This window comes from Neoarius graeffei, chromosome 1 (genome assembly GCF_027579695.1).
Source record: "Neoarius graeffei isolate fNeoGra1 chromosome 1, fNeoGra1.pri, whole genome shotgun sequence".
Taxonomy (NCBI): domain Eukaryota; kingdom Metazoa; phylum Chordata; class Actinopteri; order Siluriformes; family Ariidae; genus Neoarius; species Neoarius graeffei.
In genome coordinates, this window is record NC_083569.1 from 33,143,510 (window position 1) to 33,166,853 (window position 23,344).

Below are 23,344 nucleotides of genomic sequence, written 5' to 3' on the forward strand. Positions count from 1 at the left end.
AAAAATTCTGCCAGGGTATGTAAACTTATGAGCACAACTGTATATATATATATATATATATATATATATATATATATATATATATATTAGTGCTGTCAAAGTTAACGCGATAACGCGTTAACACGATCTCAATTTATCATCGCGATTAAAAAAAATAGTGCCGTTAACACAAATTCTAATTTGGCCCTGCGAGTCACCCGTAGTTCCTGTTGAGGCTTGTTGCGCGCTGCTTCAATAAGAGTACGTGTGAGTGATGGAGAAAGGCAGACATATAAACATCCTCGCCGCCATATTGGATGTGGCAAAGTGGAGATTCTTCAACCGTCTCTGGTATAGCGTCTAGACAGTAGCCGAGAATAAAGATGCCTCATTCATGTGCTGCGTTTAACTGTACCAACAGGTTTACCGTCCAAACGAGATCACATGGGATTACCTTTCACAGGTGAGACTGGAAAAATACTTTTCAATACTGTTCCTTCAGTTTCCCAGCTCATCTCCACCAGGTAGGTGTAGAGTTATAAGCAGTGAGAATTAGATAATACAGTGCCACACTATGATGAACGTTTTTGAACGTATGATGAAAGTTTTTATTTTTGTTATCTGTTTTTTTTCTCCTTTTATGGCAAATACTTCTCTTCAAAAGAAACTAATGAAGAGTAAAATAAAACTTTTATTTTCACAGTGATATGCACTTTATTTTTCATCCCTTGGTTTTCTCATCTAATATGGAAGTTATGGATGTCAGTGGCTGTGACAAGACGTGTTATGCTCTGCAATAAAAAAAAAACAAAAAAAAAAACACATTGGTACAAAGCAAGCCCATTCACTTTTTTATGCTGATAAGAGAATTACAATGGTTTTTCATGTGACAAAAATGTGCGATTAATCGCGAGTTAACTATGACAGTCGCGACATTAATCGCGATTAAATATTTTAATCGCTTGACAGCACTAATACCTCAACCAATCGGAAGTGGGTGGCCCACCTCCCCCAGCGCCAGCCCTCAAGTGGGAGTCTGTGAAACAGAGCTCTTTTTCAAATACATGCAGATTGAAGCTCATCATTCAGAGGAGTTTACCTCCACCTCCCCACCCCCGTCTGATGGTCAGGACAGACACCTGATAGCATCATTATGAATAACCTTTATTATGCACAAAGCAGCAAAATAGTTCTCACTTTACAAGACAATATCTTCCAAAACAGCAATTTGTGCGCACATGGTGATGGATTATGCATTTCCACTGTGATCTGGAACATTTTGATCTCTGGCTTCTCCAGCACTGAGTCTGCAAGTCATAAACTGAATTATCCACTGTGAAGTTTTCACCACATCGATCTCTGTATGCCCGACATCTGATTGTGGTCTGCTAGGTGTCTGAAGATGATGCGGCTCAGACGCCACCTGCGTTTCACTCCACGGGGTCGCGACGTGATCACACATCTGTTGCGGATACGCACCGGGCAACTGTCTCGGGGCAATGCAGCAATTTCTTTATCAGCTACCTCCTGCAGGAACAAAGTGGTGTTTGTCAATTAGGCATGTAATGATTCACCCAATTCATGATTCAATTCACCATCATGGATTCATGATTTGATTTTCCGCATGATATTTTTGGAAAAATAAATAAATGAAGGAAATTTTACATTTTGTTTCGTCTTCTTTAGCAACTTAAATATTTATTTAATTAAAAAAACAATAAAACCTTTCGTTTCATTTTTTAATAATGAACAATAATTATTTACACACATTTGTAAAGGTTGGAGTAAAATATAACAGCCTATTAAAGTTTTCCCTTAATTAAAAATGAAAAAAAAGTTAGACATTTTCTTAATAAACTTATATTTGTACGACCTCAATCTGCTTCCCTTTCCTTTATCTTTCAGCAATCTGTAAAAAAAAAAAAAAAAATTCTGATTTCTTGGTAAATCTATTTATATAGTCAATTGCACAACAGCTCTTTCCCAGTTTCGACCAGTGTTTTTGCATGGCATTAGAGCTGTGTTACTTCCACATATACAGAGGTTATGCGCATTCCTGCCATTTTCTGTTATATTATTTCTGTTCATTTTTCATTTCATTAATGCATACCATCATCAATTTGTATCACAATATATCATTACATGCCGAAAGTCCATTTCTGGCCTACAACAGATTTATACAAGTCTCAAAAGACAAACAGTTTAGGAGTTATATGATCATGATTTTTTTGACAGGTCATGAAATGCACTAGAGGGGCCACTAGTAAGGTTAATAAAAAAATGAAACCTGAAAGAGAGAAATTGTTTTTGTGTCTCTTATGTGAATAACAGAAGTATGGTACGGCCATTTTAAACTCCAAGTACAAATGATGTAGAATAATTGGAGATCTCGTGTATTTTAATTTTCCAGAGGATAGGACAGTAAAGTCACATGTATATGTTTAAAAAATATTTTTGGTATAGATATTGGTTTGGTATAATCCTTTCCTTTCTTTGAGTAGACTGCTTTTGATTCATGAATAATTCATGAAATAAATGTAAACTTATATTGACTTGGAAAACATTATTTCTATATACAGCTTGTACTCTGTTCATATTCCGCAGGATTAACACACAAACAGCTGGAAGATATGGAACAGCTTCATGAGCTCACCGTCAGGTTGCAGATACACGTTTTAAAAAAAGTTAGATTTTCTATCTTGTCTCTAAATTTAAACAAGAGTGTGCTGAGAGCACAATATCCCCTGCTGCTAACTAGGCCATAACTCTTGTAAAATGCGACTGAATTGAACGAAACTGCAATATGCGTATTACCGACATATAACAAAAAATCCAATCAAGTTTCGTGAAATTCCTCCAAAAATTGAGAGATGAGTTAATTTCAGAAGGTGAGAACCCTTTCTGGGACGGACGGACGGATAGACGGCTGGACATCACCATGACATAATCCCCCTTCGGGCCTTTCGGCCAGCGGGAGATAAAAATTGTGAGGGAAGTTGATTTCGGAAAGCAGGCACACCTTGATGAAATTGCCAAAGTACAAGTTTGTTAATAATCAAGGGCATAGCTCTGGTAAAATTTCTCACTCTCATTATCTCTAGCCGCTTTATCCTTCTACAGGGTTGCAGGCAAGCTGGAGCCTATCCCAGCTGACTACGGGCGAAAGGCGGGGTACACCCTGGACAAGTCGCCAGGTCATCACAGGGCTGACACATAGACACAGACAACCATTCACACTCACATTCACACCTACGCTCAATTTAGAGTCACCAGTTAACCTAACCTGCATGTCTTTGGACTGTGGGGGAAACCGGAGCACCCGGAGGAAACCCACGCGGACACGGGGAGAACATGCAAACTCCGCACAGAAAGGCCCTCGCCGGCCCCGGGGCTCGAACCCGGACCTTCTTGCTGTGAGGCGACAGCGCTAACCACTACACCACCGTGCCACCCTCTGGTAAAATTTGCCCAAATTAAAAAAAATTTCAATATGTGTATAACTGTCATATAACAAAGCCTTTTGCCAAGTTTGGTGAAATTCCTCCACAAACTGTGAGAGGAGTTGATGTCAGAAGGCAAGCACACCTTCATGAAATTTTGAAAGTACAAGGTTGTTCATCAAGGGCCACAACTCTGGTAAAATACGACCAAATTTAACGAAATTACAATCTGTGTAGTACCGACACATAACAAGGCCTTTTGCAAGGTTTGGTGAAATTCCTCCAGAAATTGCGAGAGGAGTTGATTTCAGAAGGAAAACACACTTATGAAATTGTCAAAGCATAATTTTTGTTAATCAAGGGCTGTAACTCTGGTAAAATGTGACCGAATTTAACGAAATTACAACGTGTATTACTGACATATAACAAAGAATGCTGTCAAGTTTCGTTAAATTCCCAAAAAATTGTGACAGGACTTGATTTCAGAAGGCGAACACCCTTCCCGGAACAGACAGACATCGCCATGGCATAATCCCCCTTCAGGCCTTTTCTAACTAATTTTCAAAAACGTGTTCTAAGAGCAATGTGCTACTGGTGATGTCAAAACACACACTCACCGGCCACTTTAATAGGAACTTGTTCTTGATTCTAAGATTCCTGCTCTTGGCTGCAGGAGTGGAACCCAATGTGGTCTTCTGCTGTTGCATGCTGAGCTGCTTTTCTGCTCACCATGGTTGTAAAGAGAAACTATATGAGCTGCTGTATCCTTCCTGGCAGCTTAAACCAATCTGGCCATTTTCTTCTGACCTCTCTTATCAACAAGGCGTTTGTTTCCACCCACGGAACTGTCACTCACTCAGTGTTTTTTTGTTTTCCACACCATTCTGTGTAAACTCTAGAAACTGTTGTGTGTGTGAAAACCCCAGGAGATCAGCAGTTTCTGAAATACTTAAATCAGTCCATCTGGCACCAACACCCACACCACAGTGAAAGTCACACTTTGAGATCACATTTTTTTTTCCTGTTCTGACGTGTGAAGTGAACATTAACTGAAGCTCTTGATTTGTATCTGCATGACCTCACTGCAAATGACACAAGGGACCAAACAGCATGGAAAATTAGGGTGAAAGCCTATCATGTAACGTCACACCCGCTGGCTGGTGGAAACTGCCGTTAATGGATCGTGAGTGAGATGACTTTATGCATTGTGCTGCTGTCAAGGGATTGGCTGGTTAGATAACAGCATAAAACAGCAGGTGGGTGGGTGTTCCTAATAAAGTGGCCAGTGAGTGTAAACTACATTATGTTAACCTCAATTCACCTACACACAGAGATAGCAAGTGGAAGAAGCGACAACTGAATCAGATAGGCACCTGCAACTCTTTAGGCAAGAGCGTGTTCTTTCTGATGGCGTTGATCCGCAGTCTCGTATCTGCATACTCGTATGCCATCTGTCTTCTTTTCACATCTCGCAGCATTCTCCAGTCAACGTAATAACCTCGGACCTGCTCCACTATTCCCAGTGAACTTCTGCATGCCTGAAAATACAGACAAAACCAGCAGCATAGTAAGAACATTGAGGCCACAAGAACGGAATCAACAACAAAAGCATTTGTTATAGCTACGTAACCAAATCATGCTTGAAACAAACGCTACATTCACACTGTAAGGCTTAATGCTCAATTCCGATTTTTTTGTGAAATCCGATTTTTTTGTGAGGTCGTTCACATTAACAAATATATGCGACTTGTATGTGATCCTCAGTATGAACGAAAAGCGACCTAAAAGTGTTCCGCATGCGCGTTGCAGGATACGACGACGTCACACGCAGTGAGCATGGCCAGTGTTTACGGAAGTAAAACCGCCCGGTTGCGGTATGACTCATCCAATCTAGCTTGAATAGCTGCATCCCCCCAAATGGAAATCAGCTCCCTAACCTCTGCGTCCTTCCATTGAGAAGATTCAGAACCTTCACAGCCCGAAGCGTCCCTCGCATTGATGTCATGCGCAGGGGCGCAGATACGTTTTTTGAACTGGGAGGGACAAAAAACTGGGGGGGGGACAAAGCTGCCAGCAAACCAACCCCAACCCCGATATGCCTGTCAAACTTGTTGTTAGTAACCATAGCAACCAAGCTCGAGCTCGCAACCTGTGCAGTCTGCGCAGCTCAACCAACCGAATATCAGTCTTTGTTTTGTTTTATGTGAGTTGTTGCAGCTATACACTGCTGTGCACCTCAATAAACCGAATGGTAATTAGTCTTTTGATTTTTCCGTGAGGTTTGCCTTATGCAAAGAAAGACAGCATAGACGTTTTTTCCTCCCTATAAGTGGGGGGGACCGAACGAGGTGAATTTAAATCTGGGTGGGACGAGTCCCACCCTCTATCTGCGCCCGTGATTATGCGCCATGTTGTTGTAACTTTTTTGAGAGACCCGCCGCCTACTTCAGCGCAGAATAGTGACGTTTGTGGCTTGTTGATGACGTGTAAGTCGGATGAATGCGACCTGGCGGTTCAGACTGAAGTCGCATATGAAATGAGCGGATAGGAATCGGAATTAGGACCACATATCCAAACGGCCTGGGTCGGATTTGAAAAAATCGGATCTGTGTCGTTCATATTGTCAATAAAAGATCGGATACAGGTCACATATGGGCGAAAAGATCGGATTTGAGTCACTTCAGCCTGCAGTGTGAACGTAGCCAAAATGACAATAGTGTGTGTGTGTGTGTGTGTTTTTAAATAAATGTGTCTGGTATTGACCTGTCTTTCATGCTATTTGCACTGGCAAAGGACAGCCAACCAATTTCATTGTACTGTACTTGTGCATTATCAAGGTCTGTCTATTAGGATTATAAATACAGGTACTACATATAAGGTACCCAACAGCAGTAATTCACGCAAGATGTTAGAAATCTCTGAGGATGTAGATCCTTTCCAGTTATTTAAATGCATTCTGTGTTGTCCACAAATGATGACAAATTATGTATTCAAGGAAAAAAAAAAGAAAAAACGCCTTGTTGTTAGACCAACTGATACAAGCTTCTGAAAATTTAACAGTTAACATTTAACATTTGAGAAGAAAAAAAAGGTCACAAATGTATTTCTCATAAATTTGTGACTTTACAACCTCAGATAATATCCAAGTTTTTTTCTTGTGAATTTACTACTTTAATCTCCGAACTTTTTCTTGGTATATTTGGCCCTGCCCACTTTTTTTTTTTTTAATATATCGACAATGGCTCCAATACGTCACATTGTACCTTATCCCCACATCATCAGTCTTTGTAATAATAGCTTGTAAAAGAAATGTCTCATGTTTGTGAATCTCATCACAGAGGTATAATAATGGCCCTTTTCCACTACCCTTTTTCAGCTCACTTCAGCCCAACACGGCTCGCGTTTCGACTACCTCAGAGCAGCATGACTGAGCTCACTTCAGCCTTACTCAGCACCCAAAACTCGCACGGTTTTGGAGTGGGGCTGAAGTGAGCCCAACCGAGCCGAGTGGGGCTAGGGGCGTGAGGAGACACTCCCCTGTCCACTGATTGGTGAGGAGGAGTGTCCTCACATGCCCCGCGAGCACGCTGGGATCTGTAAACACCGTAAACCTGGAAGAAGAAGAATTACGACAAAGATGATGATGATGATCAGAAAACTAGAAGATGGAAGACCAACCCAAGCGAGGACAACAAGCCACAGCACCAAGACCAGCAACACTAACGACTCCATGTCCTCCATGTTTATTGTTTACTATCCGGGTCGTGAGACTACCGCTTAAAAGATCACTGATGTCACTGTTTGCGCCGCCTAACGACATCACGTGACGTCCACCCACTTTCGCTAACTCCACCCAATGTGTCCACCCACTTCCAGCCAGCACGGTTCAGCGCGGTTGTAATCGAAATGCAACCCCAACACCCCCACTCAGCTCGACTCAGCCCAACTCAGCACCGCACGGCTCAGCCCAACTCAGCTGCGTTGGTAGTGGAAAAGCCCCATAAGAGTGCTCTGAGAGTACAGTATCCCCTGCTGGTAACTATGCCACTGTGAAGACACAGAGGACATGACACACTGTCTGATGGATTACCTTAACTTCTGTGCAGACGTAGTCTCCCCCGCTAAGACTGTACGGTGTTACCCTAATAACAAGCCATGGATAACACAGGAAGTCAAAGCTGTCCTCAACAGGAAGAAGGCCGCCTTCAGGAGCAGGGATAGGGAGGCAATGAAAGCAGCACAGCAGGAGGTAAAACGCTGCGTGAGGGAAACTAAGGACAGCTACAGGTGGGGTTTACATTAGACCGTATCAGCGGATCATCAGATTAACATTTTTAAAAACGATTAGCGTGCACACAGCAACGCCAATACACGATTCGTGTGCACACAGCAACGCCAATTGAGGTATTTCACCTGACGTCACAGGGTCACGTGACGCCCCGGTGTCCGCCATTTTGAACGTCAAGCTACATACTAACGCTGCAGAGAGAGAGGGAGAACCAGCTTGAAAAAAAAACGTGTTACAGACACCTAGAATAGATTAATTTGTCAGTAAGCACTCTATAAATAACCATGGTGTTTGCTTGTTGTGCTGTGGGCTGCCACAACAGACAGGGACAGTGTGCAGGACGCTCCTTTTACCGGTTTCTAGTGATGGGAATTTCGGCTCTTTTTCGGGAGCCGGCTCTTCTTACTATAAGGAGCCGGCTCTTTCGGCTCCCGAGATTTTATTTTTGATTTAATTGCTGAAATTAACTAGTTAATTAATTACATTATTTATATTTTATCTATAGAATGTTTTCCATTTTATTTTTTATAGCCATTGTAAAGCTTTGTAAATAGCAGTGTAACAATGTTCTAGCTATAGAAATAAAACTTACTTACCAATTAATAAATTATTTTCTCACAAACATAATGCAAAACTGTGTTATATTACCAATATAAAATACACAGCTGATTTTCCCCTCCTCAGATGCCTCACACACTACGTTTACATGCACGTCTAAATCGAGCTGCTGTTGGTAATCGAGCAAAGGGTCCCAGCAGGGGTGCCAGAGAAATCCAATCCTACATGCACAAGTGAAATCAGGCTATTGTGCAAGGTGCATTGTGCACCCGAGCCACACATGGCGCTACACGCCCCATCGTGTTGGTACACTTCCGGTTGTCGTCATGAAGAAGAGCTTATAGTGTTGCCAGATACTGCTGACGTTTTCCAGCCCAAAACATGTTCAAATCCGCTAAAATGCACTTAAAACCCCCAATCTGGCAACACTAGCAGTTCCGTGTTCAAGCTGTTAGGCTTGCTCTAACAGACTATGGCTACAAACTGTCCGGCGCAGACCACTGTTTTGTAAGACAACTTATTTTGCACAATAATATTTTTCTAAAGTCCATTTTTTGCTTACAATTTAACTTATGTCTTAATAAACACACAAAAAGTTCAATTGTTTTGTTTTTATTGACATTCTTCAGATGTTGGACATACATATACACACACATACATACATATTATATATATATATATATATATATATATATATATATATATATATATATATATATATATACACACACACACACACAAATACAATGACTTGTTTATGTACACAATTCACAACTATACAGATGTATTTGGTGATACAGTAAGTGAGCTAAATTTTAACAGTGCAAACAATGCCACAAAAAGAAAAGATTCATGCCGTTGTCATGATTCGTTGTCATGCCGACCGAGGCTGTTGTGTTTCCCGCTTGTGGTCTCGTCACTCGTCACTTCCGGAAGTAGCTCGACAACTAGCTCGATAGGGTATACATGCACAAAGTAGCTCGGCAGAAATCACATAAACTAGGTCGTGTAGCTCGATTCCGAGAAATCAAGTTCGGTTCAATTTCAGCCGAATTAAGGTGTATACATGGCATTTTGAACTTCGATTTCAGTCGAGCAACGGCAGAAATTCGATTCTCTCTATGTGCATGTAAACGTAGTGACAGACTCCTCTCCCCTGCGCTCCACAGCTTTAAGCATTACACCAATTTTCGTATTTTCGCAGCTGTGAATGACATCAACCCCCCCAACCAAAAAAAGTAGGCGTACACCATGCTACTTTTTTTCCTTTGAATGGTAATAGACAACACAAAGACGCAATCGGACAGCAACTTTTTTTGTGAAAGTCTCTCTCTCTCTCTCTGAGGCACCTAAGGACAAAAAACTAATTCGGCTCCCCAACTCGGCTCCCGTCGTTCACTTCAAAGAGCCGGCTCTTTGAACCGGATCGTTCGCGACCGACACATCACTACCGGTTTCCTACTGACCCAGACAAGAGGGCCAAATGGATTGCAGCTGTGAAGAGACAGGATTGGGAGCCAACAGAGTACTCCAGACTTTGCAGTGATCATTTCATTTCAGGTTAGTTTATCAGTTAACGCAATTTTGATAAAATATAGCAAAAAGTAAATGGGTCAGTGTTTGTTAACCCATCTGAGCAGTGAAACAAGGCAGTGTTAATTTGTCTAGGGTTGCATGTAGCAGACATCAGACATAAAACGCAATAACAGAGGCTAGAAAGAAACGGGACACAGAAATAAATAAACAGGGCTCCATACCAAGGCTGGGTACAGTGTTTGTGATAAAAGACAGATCCAATTTAACACGAATCACAGCTTACTTTCTTGTTAAAATGTGCAAAGGTCTCCACCATCTCATACCGCCTTGCACTGAAGGACTTAAGCGTGCCGTCCAAAATGGCTGCATGACGTGATTTGGTCACGTGGGTGAAATACCTCAATAGCTAGCCTTCCAGCACTGCTATTGCAGTAATAATTTAAACACAGTCTTTTTAAATACTATTTCAGCCCTCTTTTCTCACTTTAAAACTCCATTTAAATCCGATCTCACCACCTTTCTTTACTTTTTCCTGTCTCCTTGTCAACCTACTCTTTCTCCTTTCTTTAATCTTTCTCCTACTTTTTTCTCTCTTTCCTCCACTTTTTTCTTTGACTAAAAATTGTAAGGTCCAACACCGTATCACAGTTAATTATATTTTAACTTAATTACATTAAGCACGGTTTGTACATTGCTCATTTTAGTGGAGCCAAGTCTGGTGCGTGGTGGTAAGGTGCTAGCATTCTTAGCTGAGCAAGTCCCTTTGCTACGTTCACACTGACAGCATAACGATCTTTTATTGGGTTAATAAACAATATAGACAAATTTCTAATTTGTGAAAAAAAAGAGCTGGTCCCACTGATGCACCAGTTCCCAAAAACGCCGCAAATATGACGAAAGTTATTTACGATACAGTTTTTCTATTACTGGCACACTGGAACCACGTCCGCAATGTGTTGTTTGTGCGGAGGTGCTTGCCAATGACAGCATGAAACACCTGTCTGGGCTTCAGCAGCAGTTAGTTTCTTATTTCAAGGAGGACTACCGGTCACTTTCATGGGTTCGGGACCCATTTGTTTGCACCGCAAATGATTTGTCACTGCAAATGCAAGAGCAGCTTATTGAGCTGAAGCGTGGCAGCAGGCTGAAGCACCTGTTCTCTTACATCCTTGTGGGTAACAGTGATGCAGGAGGACCCCCAGCTCTGTGATGTTGCCTTAAAAATTCTCTTACCTTTCGCGTCAACATACTTGCGTGAGGCAGGCTTTTCAAAACTGACCGCGCTCAAAACTAAGTACCGCAATCACGCACAGATTGAGGATGACCTGAGGCTGTGTTTAACTAAAATTGAGTCAAGAATTCGAGAATTCTGTCAAACAAAGCAGGCTCGTGTATCACACTGAGACATTTGTTAACACTACCTCTGGTAGAGTTTGTTAGCAACTTTGCAGAAAAAAAATGTACAGGGGTAATTCCACGGGTAACTGACGCAACATTCAGAGGATTTAAAATTAAACTGTGTGTCTATTATAGAAAGAGCAAACTCAAACAATGTATGATGACTTAAAGCCCAAAGGCCATCTTGGACAACACAGAGTTTTTCCCAGATATGAATAATTTATTTAGCGGCATGCAGATCACATTGGTAACTGACGCAACTTGGAGAATTCGACAACTATGAACACACAAGTACAAACGCCAATTTCTGTGAAACTTGTTGCAATTTTATTAACATTTTTTCCAACTTTGCTTAACACATGCCATAGTATACAATGAAAGAAATAAACTATGAAAAATGTTTAGAACTGACAGTCATGGAATGTATAGTAACTGACACAACACTTTCCAAATTTACATATGATTTGATGTACAGAGAGAGATGAAATGTGGTAATTTTCTCTTTCTTAGTCATAATATCAATCAGTGAACAAAGCTACTTGTTAGATCTAAAAGGCCCCAAAGCTGTGATAATTGTTCAATGGAATCAATTTTTCATGGAAATGTAAAGAATAAGGTCCATTTGATATAAAACACAGTTTAACCTACCTGGTGAGGACTTTTGACAGCAGTTTGAGTGCTTCTTTGTGTTTAAAGTGCATATCACGAGTAAATTCAGGAGCGAGATCAATGTAATTCTCCTATTTTATATTAAACTTTGGTCAAATATCTGTAACATTCTGCATTCTCTGCAATTTTTTACCTTGCGCAACACCAGAAAAATTCAGTTGAAATCAAGCCATTTGAGGTGAATTGGTCCGCCTCGGAAAAAACTTGGCATTTGGATTTCCCGGCAAACATTGATTTTCGTGACGTCACGTGCGGGACGCCTTCTGAATCCTACATCAGCGCTGGTTTGTTTATGAGAAAATGACCTGGTGGTTTTCTGCAAATTTCTTCAACATTATCGTGTAATTATTAAAATGGTTAACAGATGTATCGTAGGAGGGTGTAGCAACACCAATCTTGATGGGATTAGTACTCATCGTTTCCCAAAAGACCGGACAATGAGAGAGAAATGGGAGCGCTTGGTTTACACAGGCTGTGCACTGAAACCATGCAAAGCTCGCGCGGCCTGCTGGCGCTTCCGCAGATAACGTCACGAATCTGGCTCCAGACTCCCTTGGGATTTTTCCAGACGCATTTTATTATTTTAATTTTTTTCTGCTGTAGACAGATGGCCTTGTGCAAAATTACCCTTCTGGATGAGTGTGTAAAGTAGGGCTGCACGATTCTGGAAAAAATGTGAATCACGATTTTTTTTCTTAGAATTGAGATCACGATTCTTTGGGACGATTTTTTACACAAAATGTTTATTGCACTATTTATTGCACAAAACAAACAAACAAAAAAAAAAACATTCAAATGGTCATTCAAGTAGAGTATCAAACGTTTGAACAATAGGCTTGTTAGCAGGAGCTGCAGGAACTTTGCTTTGGCAGAGGCACAGTAGTAGTAGCAAATTTGAGATATGTGGCTGATAACTTCCTCTTATCATCATATGCACATCAAACAATGAGAATTCCTTAGGACGTAGAGCATAATGGTCCTGAACATGGCCCTGAACACAGCACTGCAGAATTGGCTTAAAGATTCTTTGCCAAAAACACAAGTCTGTCAACATGTTGAGGCTTCAGTGATGTACGGTGACATGTCACAATGTTCCCCCCCTTCTGGGCCTCACTAAGGTCTCTCCTCCATTTCCAGCTGTGACTGAAGGAGCCCACAATCTTTTTGCAAAGACCTACAGCACACTCAACTTGGGAATCTTTCATTGCATTCTCTACAGGGAAAATGTACAAAAAAAAAAAAAAGACTGAGTACATCAACTATTATAAGCTGTTATTATTATTATTATTATTATTATTATTATTGTGACTTTATAAAGGAGCTCACCTATTGCCAGATGGAGTCTATCAGTGCGTTTACATGCACATCCAAATCGAGCTGCTGTCGGTAATCGAGCAAAGGGTCCCAGCAGGGGTGCCAGAGAAATCCAATCCTACATGCACACAAGGAAATCGAGCTATTGTGTGAGGTACATTGTGCACCCGAGCCACAGGTGGCGCTACACGCCCCATCGTGTTGGTACACTTCCGGTTGTCGTCATGAAGAAGAGCTATTCAAGACTGTAAACAAAGTTATCAGTTCCGTGTTCTCCATTGCGCATTTTTCTCCCGTCCATGAATTTTAATATATTCAACTCCTTAAGCTGAATGAGCATGAACTCTGTCTCCTCATTGCTCCAGAAGTGTACGTTTCTGCTCGCCATTTTCTCTTCTTCGTTTGTTCCTCCTGGCCTCTTCTGCTGCTCGCTACTACTGTTGTCATGCCGACCGAGGCTGTCGTGTTTCCTGCTTGTGGTCTCGTCACTCGTCACTTCCGGAAGGGGCAGTGCTGAAGCAAGTAGCTCGACTATGTAGCTCGATAGGGTTTATATGCACTAAGTAGCTCGGCAAAAATCGCATAATCTAGGTCGTGTAGCTCGATTACGAGAAATCAAGTTCGGTTCGATTTCAGCCTAGCTAAGGTGTTTCCATGGCATTTAGAACTTTGATTTCAGTCGAGCAACGGCAGAAATTCGATTTTCTCTATGTGCATGTAAACGCACTGAATGTCCAAAACATTGGAGCCTGGTCCAATTGTTGAGGGAGGTGGCTTTTACTATGTTTTGACCATTGTCTGTTGTGATGCAGGTCAATTTATCCTCGTTCAGACTCCAAGATGCGAGGGCATCTTTTAATCCCTGTGCTAGGGCCTCGCCTGTATGGTCTTCGGGGAAAAAAGCTGTCCGTAAGCACTGGCTTTTGATAGTGAAATCAGGCGCTATAAAATGAACCATCAGGCTCAAATACGGTTCCATGGTCCGACTGGACCATAAATCAGACGTAGCGGAAAAATGATCGATTTCCCGCAATTCTGCTTCGACCACTGCCCGCTGTTTATTGTACATATCGGGGAGCGCAACGTTTGAAAAGAAGTTGCGGGAGGGGGTAGAGTACCGTTTGTTGAGAGTGTTTATCATCTTCCGAAATCCCTCATGTTGTTGTACAGTGTTTATCGGTGCCATATCTTTTGCCAGGTGATATGTGATAGCTGCTGTGATCTCCTTGTGTCTACTGGAGTTTGGTGGGTATGGCATTGCATTGTACAAGGTCCTGGTTATTGTCGTCTGTGTTTGTTTCTTGCCTTGTAAGGCTTCATCATACTCTACTTTGTGGTGACGTTTCAGGTGATTGTAGAGATTAGTGGTGTTGCCTTGCGGTGCTGCAACGAGGGCAGAACACACTTTGCAATGCACCTCAGACTGTTTGTCATCGTCTGGCTTTAACCCAAAATACTTCCACACCACCGAATGCGAACCATTTTTGGGCACGAGCTCGATTCGGGTCTTTGGGTGACTCTCGCCACTACCACCTGGGGTTTCTTCGCAATCCATTTCTTCTGCTTCTCTCCCTCACTGTTTCCACACACTCAACTGCAGGCGGGCTTCCTCCACTGACTGAATCACGTGTTGTAAAGACACTTTACCATAGGACGAGGGAGGAGTCAGCGGCAGTGCTGCCTTTAGGGGCGCTTGAAAAAATCCGGGAAGAAATGGGAGTATTTGTTTGTGATGCTGCTCGTGAAATAAAATGCTTAAGAATCGTTGTGTTTCGAAATGAGATCACATGTATGTGTGAATCGAGATCGCGATTTTTTAACGATTTATCGTGCAGCCCTAGAGTAAAGGGACATACTTTCATAGAAAAAAACAAACAAACACGAAATTGGTCCAGAATATGCACTTTAAAGTATGTGCTTGGATCTGCCAATTTCAAAATGGCCGCCAGTCATGTGACATGAGTTCAGCACAAAAATATTGACTGCAGTGAATGAACCAATCATTACTAATAATAACCCAATCAAATTTAACACCATATATACAACATTTTCACCCCTTGGGTTGACCATTTCGTGGAATTGCCCACAGATAGATTTTCATGAAAATTTTACTAGATGTGTCTTGGCGGGGTGGCACAGTGGTGTAGTGGTTAGCGCTGTCGCCTCACAGCAAGAAGGTCCGGGTTCGAGCCCCGTGGCCGGCGAGGGCCTTTCTGTGTGGAGTTTGCATGTTCTCCCCGTGTCCACGTGGGTTTCCTCCGGGTGTTCCGGTTTCCCCCACAGTCCAAAGACATGCAGGTTAGGTTAACTGGTGACTCTAAATTGACCGTAGGTGTGAATGTGAGTGTGAATGGTTGTTTGTCTATGTGTCGGCCCTGTGATGACCTGGCAACTTGTCCAGGGTGTACCCCGCCTTTCGCCCGTAGTCAGCTGGGATAGGCTCCAGCTTGCCTGCGACCCTGTAGAAGGATAAAGCGGCTAGAGATAATGAGAGGAGATGAGACGTGTCTTGGCCCAATGAAGAACTTAAATTTTGGAGGTGATCTGGAACCATGTCTGGATCCAGAAATTTTTAAAAGGATATAGGACAAAATTCAACATTTTCAGTCTCGGACTGTGCTGTCTAACATTGTAATAATACAATAATATACAACAATAAAGTTGGCCTAGTGGTTAGCATATCTGCCTCTTGATCAGGAGATCGTGAGTTCTATTCACGGTCGGGTCATACCAAAGACCATCATAAAAATGGCACCTACTGCCGTCTGGTAATGCACGCTGCAATACAGATGCGAGTGGGGAGTCAAACTCTTGCGGTTACCAGAGGACTAGCCCCCCACTGTAACCCTAGCTATGTAATAGGCGAGAGGCCGAGGGCTACAGAGATCGGCGCCGCCCTATGCGCCACATGGTGTGGGAAGGGACTTTGACCTTTTCTGACACAACAATAAAAAGCAGCCCAATAATAATAATAATCATCATCTCATCTCATTATCTCTAGCTGCTTTATCCTTCTACAGGGTCGCAGGCAAGCTGGAGCCTATCCCAGCTGAGTACGGGCGAAAGGCGGGGTACACCCTGGACAAGTCGCCAGGTCATCACAGGGCTGACACATAGACACAGACAACCATTCACACTCACATTCACACCTACGCTCAATTTAGAGTCACCAGTTAACCTAACCTGCATGTCTTTGGACTGTGGGGGAAACTGGAGCACCCAGAGGAAACCCACGCGGACACGGGGAGAACATGCAAACTCCACACAGAAAGGCCCTCGCCGGTCCCGGGGCTCGAACCCAGGACCTTCTTGCTGTGAGGCGACAGCGCTAACCACTACACCACCGTGCCGCCCAATAATAATAATAATAATTAGTGCTGTCAAGCGATTAAAATATTTAATCGCGATTAATGTCACGACTGTCATAGTTAACTCACGATTAATCGCGATTTAATCGCACATTTTTGTCACATGAAAAACCATTGTAATTCTCTTATCAGCATAAAAAAGTGAATGGGCTTGCTCACCGTTCGAACTACGGGGGTACTCGGGGGATCCGAGATCCCCTGAAACAGACAGGAGATCCCTTGAAAACATGATTTGGGAAATGTTGGGGGGTCTCTAAAATATTGGCAAAATGATGTTTATTGACATAGCAATCGTGTGTAACGGGAAGCATTTGCATATCCGAAGTGAGCGCGCGATGGAGATCCACGCTCTGAGACAAGCGCAAGCACCCCCCCAAGGGAAAAAAAGGGACCCCCCCGAAAATATCGGCATAGTTCGAACACTGGTTGTACCAATGTATTTTTTTTTTATTGCAGAGCATAACACGTCTTGTCACAGCCACTGCAAAGTGGGGCTGGAGCCGCCAGTGGGAAAACGAAACCTAAGCCGAGCACCGTGGCTCTTCGGGTGAGGGCAGAGGACTCTGGCTGTGCGGGGCGTGGCATTACAGTCTAGCTGCTATCATTTTTCTAAGCAAAGTCTCTGTTCCAAGTTCCTGGCAGTTTCAAAAGCTTATGAAAAACCTACATCATGTCACAGAGCGTTAATCTCGCGATAAAAAAATTATCGCCGTTAAAACTGAGTCAAGTTAACGCGTTAATAACGCGACATTTTTGACAGCACTAATAATAATAAATAGCATATCTATCTTTTTTTCCAGGGGGGCCCTCAAAGTACACTTGCTGCAGTCAGGGGGGGCCCAGATCACAAATGCTTGAGAACCCCTGCACTATAGCCTAGTAAACTAGACCCACCCCCCTAGCGGCCAAAAATATTTTTGCCTAGCCTCGCACCATATAAACAAAAACACCCCGAGCATCAAATCGTGCCCGCCAATCACAATGCAAGGTTTTTGTTTGGATTCTTTGGGCGGGCTTTTGCAGGAGTGACGACAAAGCTGCGCGATGCTGGAGAAAGCACAGCAGGAAAGATGGCTACGGGCTAGTGAACAGCGTGCGTTTGACTCCGCTTTGGAATCAGTTTTAGAAGAATTAGACTTGGAGTTTTTATTGAAACATGAGCAGGAAGAGGCTCTCCGCTCATTCCTTTTCAAGAAGGACGTTTTCACTGTTTTGCCGACCGGCTATGGCAAAAGTCTGATCTACCAGCTGGCTCCGCTCGTAGCCAAAAGGATGGGCTAGTTTGTGCAGTACGAAGAATTAATAAACAGCTTTGAAACATTCCTTTTTGATTGTTTCTTATTTTCCCGTTATTTTAAATTTAAGGGAAATTATTTCACCAAACGCCACTAAATAAAAACTCTCAAAAACAGTTTAAGCAAATCCTTGAAAAACACTTGGAAAAAAATGAGTATATGTGGTACAGACTCCAAACTTGTGGTCATTATCTCCAAACTTCTTAATATCTAGAACCTGTTTATTAATTAATATGCATTTTGGAAAATTATTTATTTCAAGGTCTCCCCCACTGCGCGCTCTGACTACGTCACAGTCACTGTTGCGCTGATTGGTCAGCGCGTTGGCCTATACGCACAGAGACAGTTTGAAAGACAGCGGTTTGTTCCTCCCACACCCGTCGGAAATGTCTACGGATCGAGGCCAGACTAAATATTCACATTTATGCCGCTTTTCCACTACCAACGCGGCTGAGTCGGGCTGAGCCGTGCCGTGCTGAGTGGAGCTGAGCGGGGCTGTTGGAGTTGCATTTCGACTACAACCGCGCTGAACCGTGCTGGCTGGAAGTGGGTGGACACATTGGGTGGAGTTAGCGAAAGTGGGTGGACGTCAGGTGATGTCGTTAAGCAGCGCAAACAGTGACATCAGTGATCTTTTAAGCGGTAGTCTCACGACCCGAATAGTAAACAATAAACATGGAGGACATGGAGTCGTTAGTGTTGCTGGTCTTGGTGCTGTGGCTTGTTGTCACCGACAACGCGAACAGATACTGGCAAGAGCGTATAGATGAGGCGAGGCGCATAAGGCTTCAGAAATTCTCGTAATTCTTCTCCTTCCGGGTTTGCGGTGTTTACAGATCCCAGCGCGCTCGCGGGGCGTGTGTGGGCATGTGAGGACACTCCTCCTCACCAATCAGTGCACAGGGGAGTGTCTGCTCATGCCCCCAGCCTCACTCGGCTCGGTTTGGCTCGCTTCAGCCCCACTCCAAAACCGTGCGAGTTTTAGGGGCTAAGCAGGGCTGAAGCGAGCTGAGTCGTGCTGGTTTTTGGTAGTCGAAACACGAGCCGTGTCGGGCTGAAGTGAGCTGAAAAAGGGTAGTGGAAAAGGGCCATTAGTCTGGCTTGCCAGGCTACCTGCACTAAGTAATTGGGAATCAACTCTTCCCCCCAGTGGCAGTTTGAGTAATTATTCATGCACAATTTACGCATTGAAAGTCTTTTCTACTTTTGCAGTGGCCAAAAGCTCGTTAAGGTGTCGATAATTATAGCCGCCGCTCTACTGTATTTAAAAAAGAAAGAAAGAAAAACAAAAATACAATTTAATTAAGACTGAAAATATTTTAAAACTAGCTGAACCATGGTACATAACTGTTATACATATTTTTAAAAGTACATCATGATACCTACAACATCTCAGTAAAGCGTATTGTGATATAAAATATCGATATCATGATTAAAATGATTATATTGCATATCCCGAAGTTTGTTCGTTGCCTAGTGACATTGAGCAGTACTCAACTGAATCCGCAACAGCTAATTAGTCCCTATAAAAGCGCACTACCGACAGGATGAAATAATGACCTCTGAACCCTTTGTAGTGCACTGTGTGTGTGTCCTACACAGCTATTTAGGATTCGGTGTACCGTGAGCTAAGGTTAGCTTTATAGGGCACACGTTACAGAGCTATATCGGTGGGTAGGGTGGCTTTATTTCATAAACACAGGACATAGTTTTGTACTGAAGAATACACAACAGCTCTAAAACACAAAAAAGCCACATTACCTGCTGAGTGAACTGGAAAGATGACTGAATCAACCCAAAACCAGACCGCAGCACTTTGCAAGCGGACATGTTCAATTTCCTCGTGAGCTGCTACCCGGTTTGACTTGAACGTCGTTACCGCCAACTAGTGGCTGGGATCCAAAGTGTAGCTCACTGAGCTCTATCTTCTTCTTCTTCTTCTTCTTCTTTAAGTTTTATGGCGGTTGGCAAACTAACGTTAATGGTGCATTACCGCCACCAGCTAGACTGGGGTATGAATCTGAAGTCTAACCCTAACAAGGAAATACAAAATAATATGAGGAAAAAGAAAGAAAAAAAATTGTTCTTCTAAATTCTATGAAACAGTCCTGTGTTCTTCAGGAATCTAAAAACAAAATTTAAACAAACCTCTCCAGTACTCCTGTGTAAAATATCTTGCAAATTAAATTGAATCTTTTCTCTCTCTAACTGTTCTATTAGACTTTGCCTGTTTTCCTGGTACCTTGGGCATTGTATAAAAACATGATCTACAGTTTCTGGATAACCACAGTAAACACAGTTACCATCAGCATGTTTCTGTATTCGATGTAGATTACTATTCAAACTGGTATGTCCAAATCTCATCCTTGAAAATACATTCTCCTCTCTCCTGCTCCTGCTCGTAGGCCTAAGTACTCCTACTTTTTTGTGAATGTTAAAAAACTGTCTGCCAGTCAGCCCATCCTCCCACAACATTTGCCACTCTCCTTTTACTTTGCGTTTCACCATACTTTTCACTTCTGCTTTACTGACGTTTACTGCCATATCTATGCTTGGATGTTCAGTCGCTTTTTTTGCACACTTGTCAGCCATTTCATTCCCCAAGACTCCTATATGAGCTGGCACCCACACAAAGATAATGCCAACCCCTGACTTCATTAGATTACTTGCAAGAAGTACAATTTCCAGGACAATATCTTGCCTGGTTTCTGATTGTCCAGTTTTGATGGTGATCAGCGCTGAACTGGAGTCTGACGCCACCACTACCTTCCTTGGTCTTTTCTCCTCAACCTACTGTAAAGCCAGCCACACAGCTATCAATTCCCCTGAGTATACTGCCAGGTCATCAGTGATTATTTTCCCTTCTACATGTTTCAATGTAGGAATGACATATCCCACCCCAACTCTACTATCTGTTTGTTTTGATGCATCTGTGAATATTTTCAGACAATCCTCATACCTCTCCATTAGATAACTCTGCACCCAGTATTTGTCAAAATCATCTTGGTTCTTATTTTCCAGTATACCCAAGTCAACATCAAGTTCTTCAAAAGTCCATGGCGGAACAGCAGAAAGTGGTATTGCGGGACTTAATTTTAGTTCTGAGAGGCCCATTTTTGTCACTGTATCCTTAATGCTCCAACCAAAGCTCCCTATCTTAGTGCTTCGCTGCTCCTGACATTGCTGCAAAACTGCCTGACTCATGTGATTGGCACAATGCCCCCTCAAGTTTGCCCAATATACAACAGCTAGCTGTTTTCTTCTGAGACACAAAGGTGCTTCCCCCATTTCCACCTGGATGGCTGCAACTGGCGTGGTTCTGATAGCTCCACAGCAGATTCTTAATGCCTGATGCTGTATAACATCAAGTTTTTTCAATAATGTTTTGGATGCAGACCCATAAACCATACTCCCATAATCAAAAATAGATCTGATTAAACCAATATATATAGTTCTCAGCGCAGGCCTGCTTGCTCCCCATTCCGTTCCACACAAGCATCTCACACTGAGCTCTATCTAAAGTCTGGACGGCTCATATGCTTGTCAGAATGACGCCAGCTGGCCGCCATCTTACCACTCCCATCAAAGAGCGGAACTGTCATTTAGACTACTGGAAGCTACACAAAATTGGACAAGTTATTTATGTAGTTGGTGAGAAAAAATATAAGAAAAAAGCCTACATTTGCAGCAGTGAATTGTACAAATCGTGAGTGTGTGTATATATACACATACACATATATACACACACTTTCTGTGCGGAGTTTGCATGTTCTCCCCGTGTCCGTGTGGGTTTCCTCCGGGTGCTCCGGTTTCCCCCACAGTCTAAAGACATGCAGGTTAGGTTAACTGGTGACTCTAAATTGACCGTAGGTGTGAATGTGAGTGTGAATGGTTGTTTGTGTCTATGTGTCAGCCCTGCAATATATGTATCTCATCTCATTATCTGTAGCCGCTTTATCCTGTTCTACAGGGTCACAGGCAAGCTGGAGCCTATCCCAGCTGACTACGGGCGAAAGGCAGGGTACACCCTGGACAAGTCGCCAGGTCATCACAGGGCTGACACATAGACAAACAACCATTCACACTCACACCTACGGTCAGTTTAGAGCCACCAATTAGCCTAACCTGCATGTTTTTGGACTGGGGGGGGGAAACTGGAGCACCCAGAGGAAACCCATGCAGACATGGGGAGAACATGCAAACTCCACACAGAAAGGCCCTCGCCGGCTGCTGGGCTCGAACCCAGGGCCTTCTTGCTGTGAGGTGACATTGCTAACCACTATACCACCATGCCACCTTATATATATATATATATATATATATATATATATATATATATATATATATATATATATATATATATTACAACCCCGATTCCAAAAAAGTTGGGACAAAGTACAAATTGTAAATAAAAACGGAATGCAATGATGTGGAAGTTTCGAAATTCCATATTTTATTCTGAATAGAACATAGATGACATATCAAATGTTTAAACTGAGAAAATGTATAATTTAAAGAGAAAAATTAGGTGATTTTAAATTTCATGACAACAACACATCTCAAAAAAGTTGGGACAAGGCCATGTTTTCCACTGTGAGACATCCCCTTTTCTCTTTACAACAGTCTGTAAACGTCTGGGGACTGAGGAGACAAGTTGCTCAAGTTTAGGGATAGGAATGTTAACCCATTCTTGTCTAATGTAGGATTCTAGTTGCTCAACTGTCTTAGGTCTTTTTTGTCGTATCTTCTGTTTTATGATGCGCCAAATGTTTTCTATGGGTGAAAGATCTGGACTGCAGGCTGGCCAGTTCAGTACCCGGACCCTTCTTCTATGCAGCCATGATGCTGTAATTGATGCAGTATGTGGTTTGGCATTGTCATGTTGGAAAATGCAAGGTCATCCCTGAAAGAGACGTCATCTGGATGGGAGCATATGTTGCTCTAGGACCTGGATATACTTTTCAGCATTGATGGTGTCTTTCCAGATGTGTAAGCTGCCCATGCCACATGCACTAATGCAACCCCATACCATCAGAGATGCAGGCTTCTGAACTGAGCGCTGATAACAACTTGGGTCGTCCTTCTCCTCTTTAGTCCGAATGACACGGTGTCCCTGATTTCCATAAAGAACTTCAAATTTTGATTCGTCTGACCACAGAACAGTTTTTCACTTTGCCACAGTCCATTTTAAATGAGCCTTGGCCCAGAGAAGACGTCTGCGCTTCTGGATCATGTTTAGATACGGCTTCTTCTTTGAACTATAGAGTTTTAGCTGGCAACGGCGGATGGCACGATGAATTGTGTTCACAGATGATGTTCTCTGGAAATATTCCTGAGCCCATTTTGTGATTTCCAATACAGAAGCATGCCTGTATGTGATGCAATGCCATCTAAGGGCCCGAAGATCACAGGCACCCAGTATGGTTTTCCGGCCTTGACCCTTACGCACAGAGATTCTTCCAGATTTTCTGAATCTTTTGATGATATTATGCACTGTAG

The 23,344-nt window shown here is 42.7% G+C and overlaps 1 protein-coding gene across 1 annotated transcript; it reads right to left on the minus strand.

Annotated features, from left to right (window-relative positions):
* Positions 1–1,122: 1,122 nt before the first annotated feature.
* Positions 1,123–19,705, minus strand: mrps14 (mitochondrial ribosomal protein S14). The gene is made up of 3 exons (XM_060922774.1): positions 19,607–19,705; positions 4,793–4,957; positions 1,123–1,506 (listed from the first exon to the last, which is right to left on the minus strand). Exons 1-3 carry the CDS (start codon positions 19,673–19,675, stop codon positions 1,324–1,326), a joined length of 417 nt encoding a protein of 138 aa, XP_060778757.1. The 5' UTR covers positions 19,676–19,705; the 3' UTR covers positions 1,123–1,323.
* Between the last annotated feature and the right edge of the window lie 3,639 nt (positions 19,706–23,344).

Coding starts and splice junctions, on each gene's coding strand:
- mrps14 (XM_060922774.1), bottom strand. CDS start 19,675: ATGTCCGCTTGCAAAGTGCTGCGGTCTGGTTTTGGGTTGATTCAGTCA. Junction 4,958..19,606: donor CTTTCCAGTTCACTCAGCAG/GTAATGTGGCTT, acceptor CTGTATTTTCAG/GCATGCAGAAGTTCACTGGG. Junction 1,507..4,792: donor TCTTGCCTAAAGAGTTGCAG/GTGCCTATCTGA, acceptor TTGTTCCTGCAG/GAGGTAGCTGATAAAGAAAT.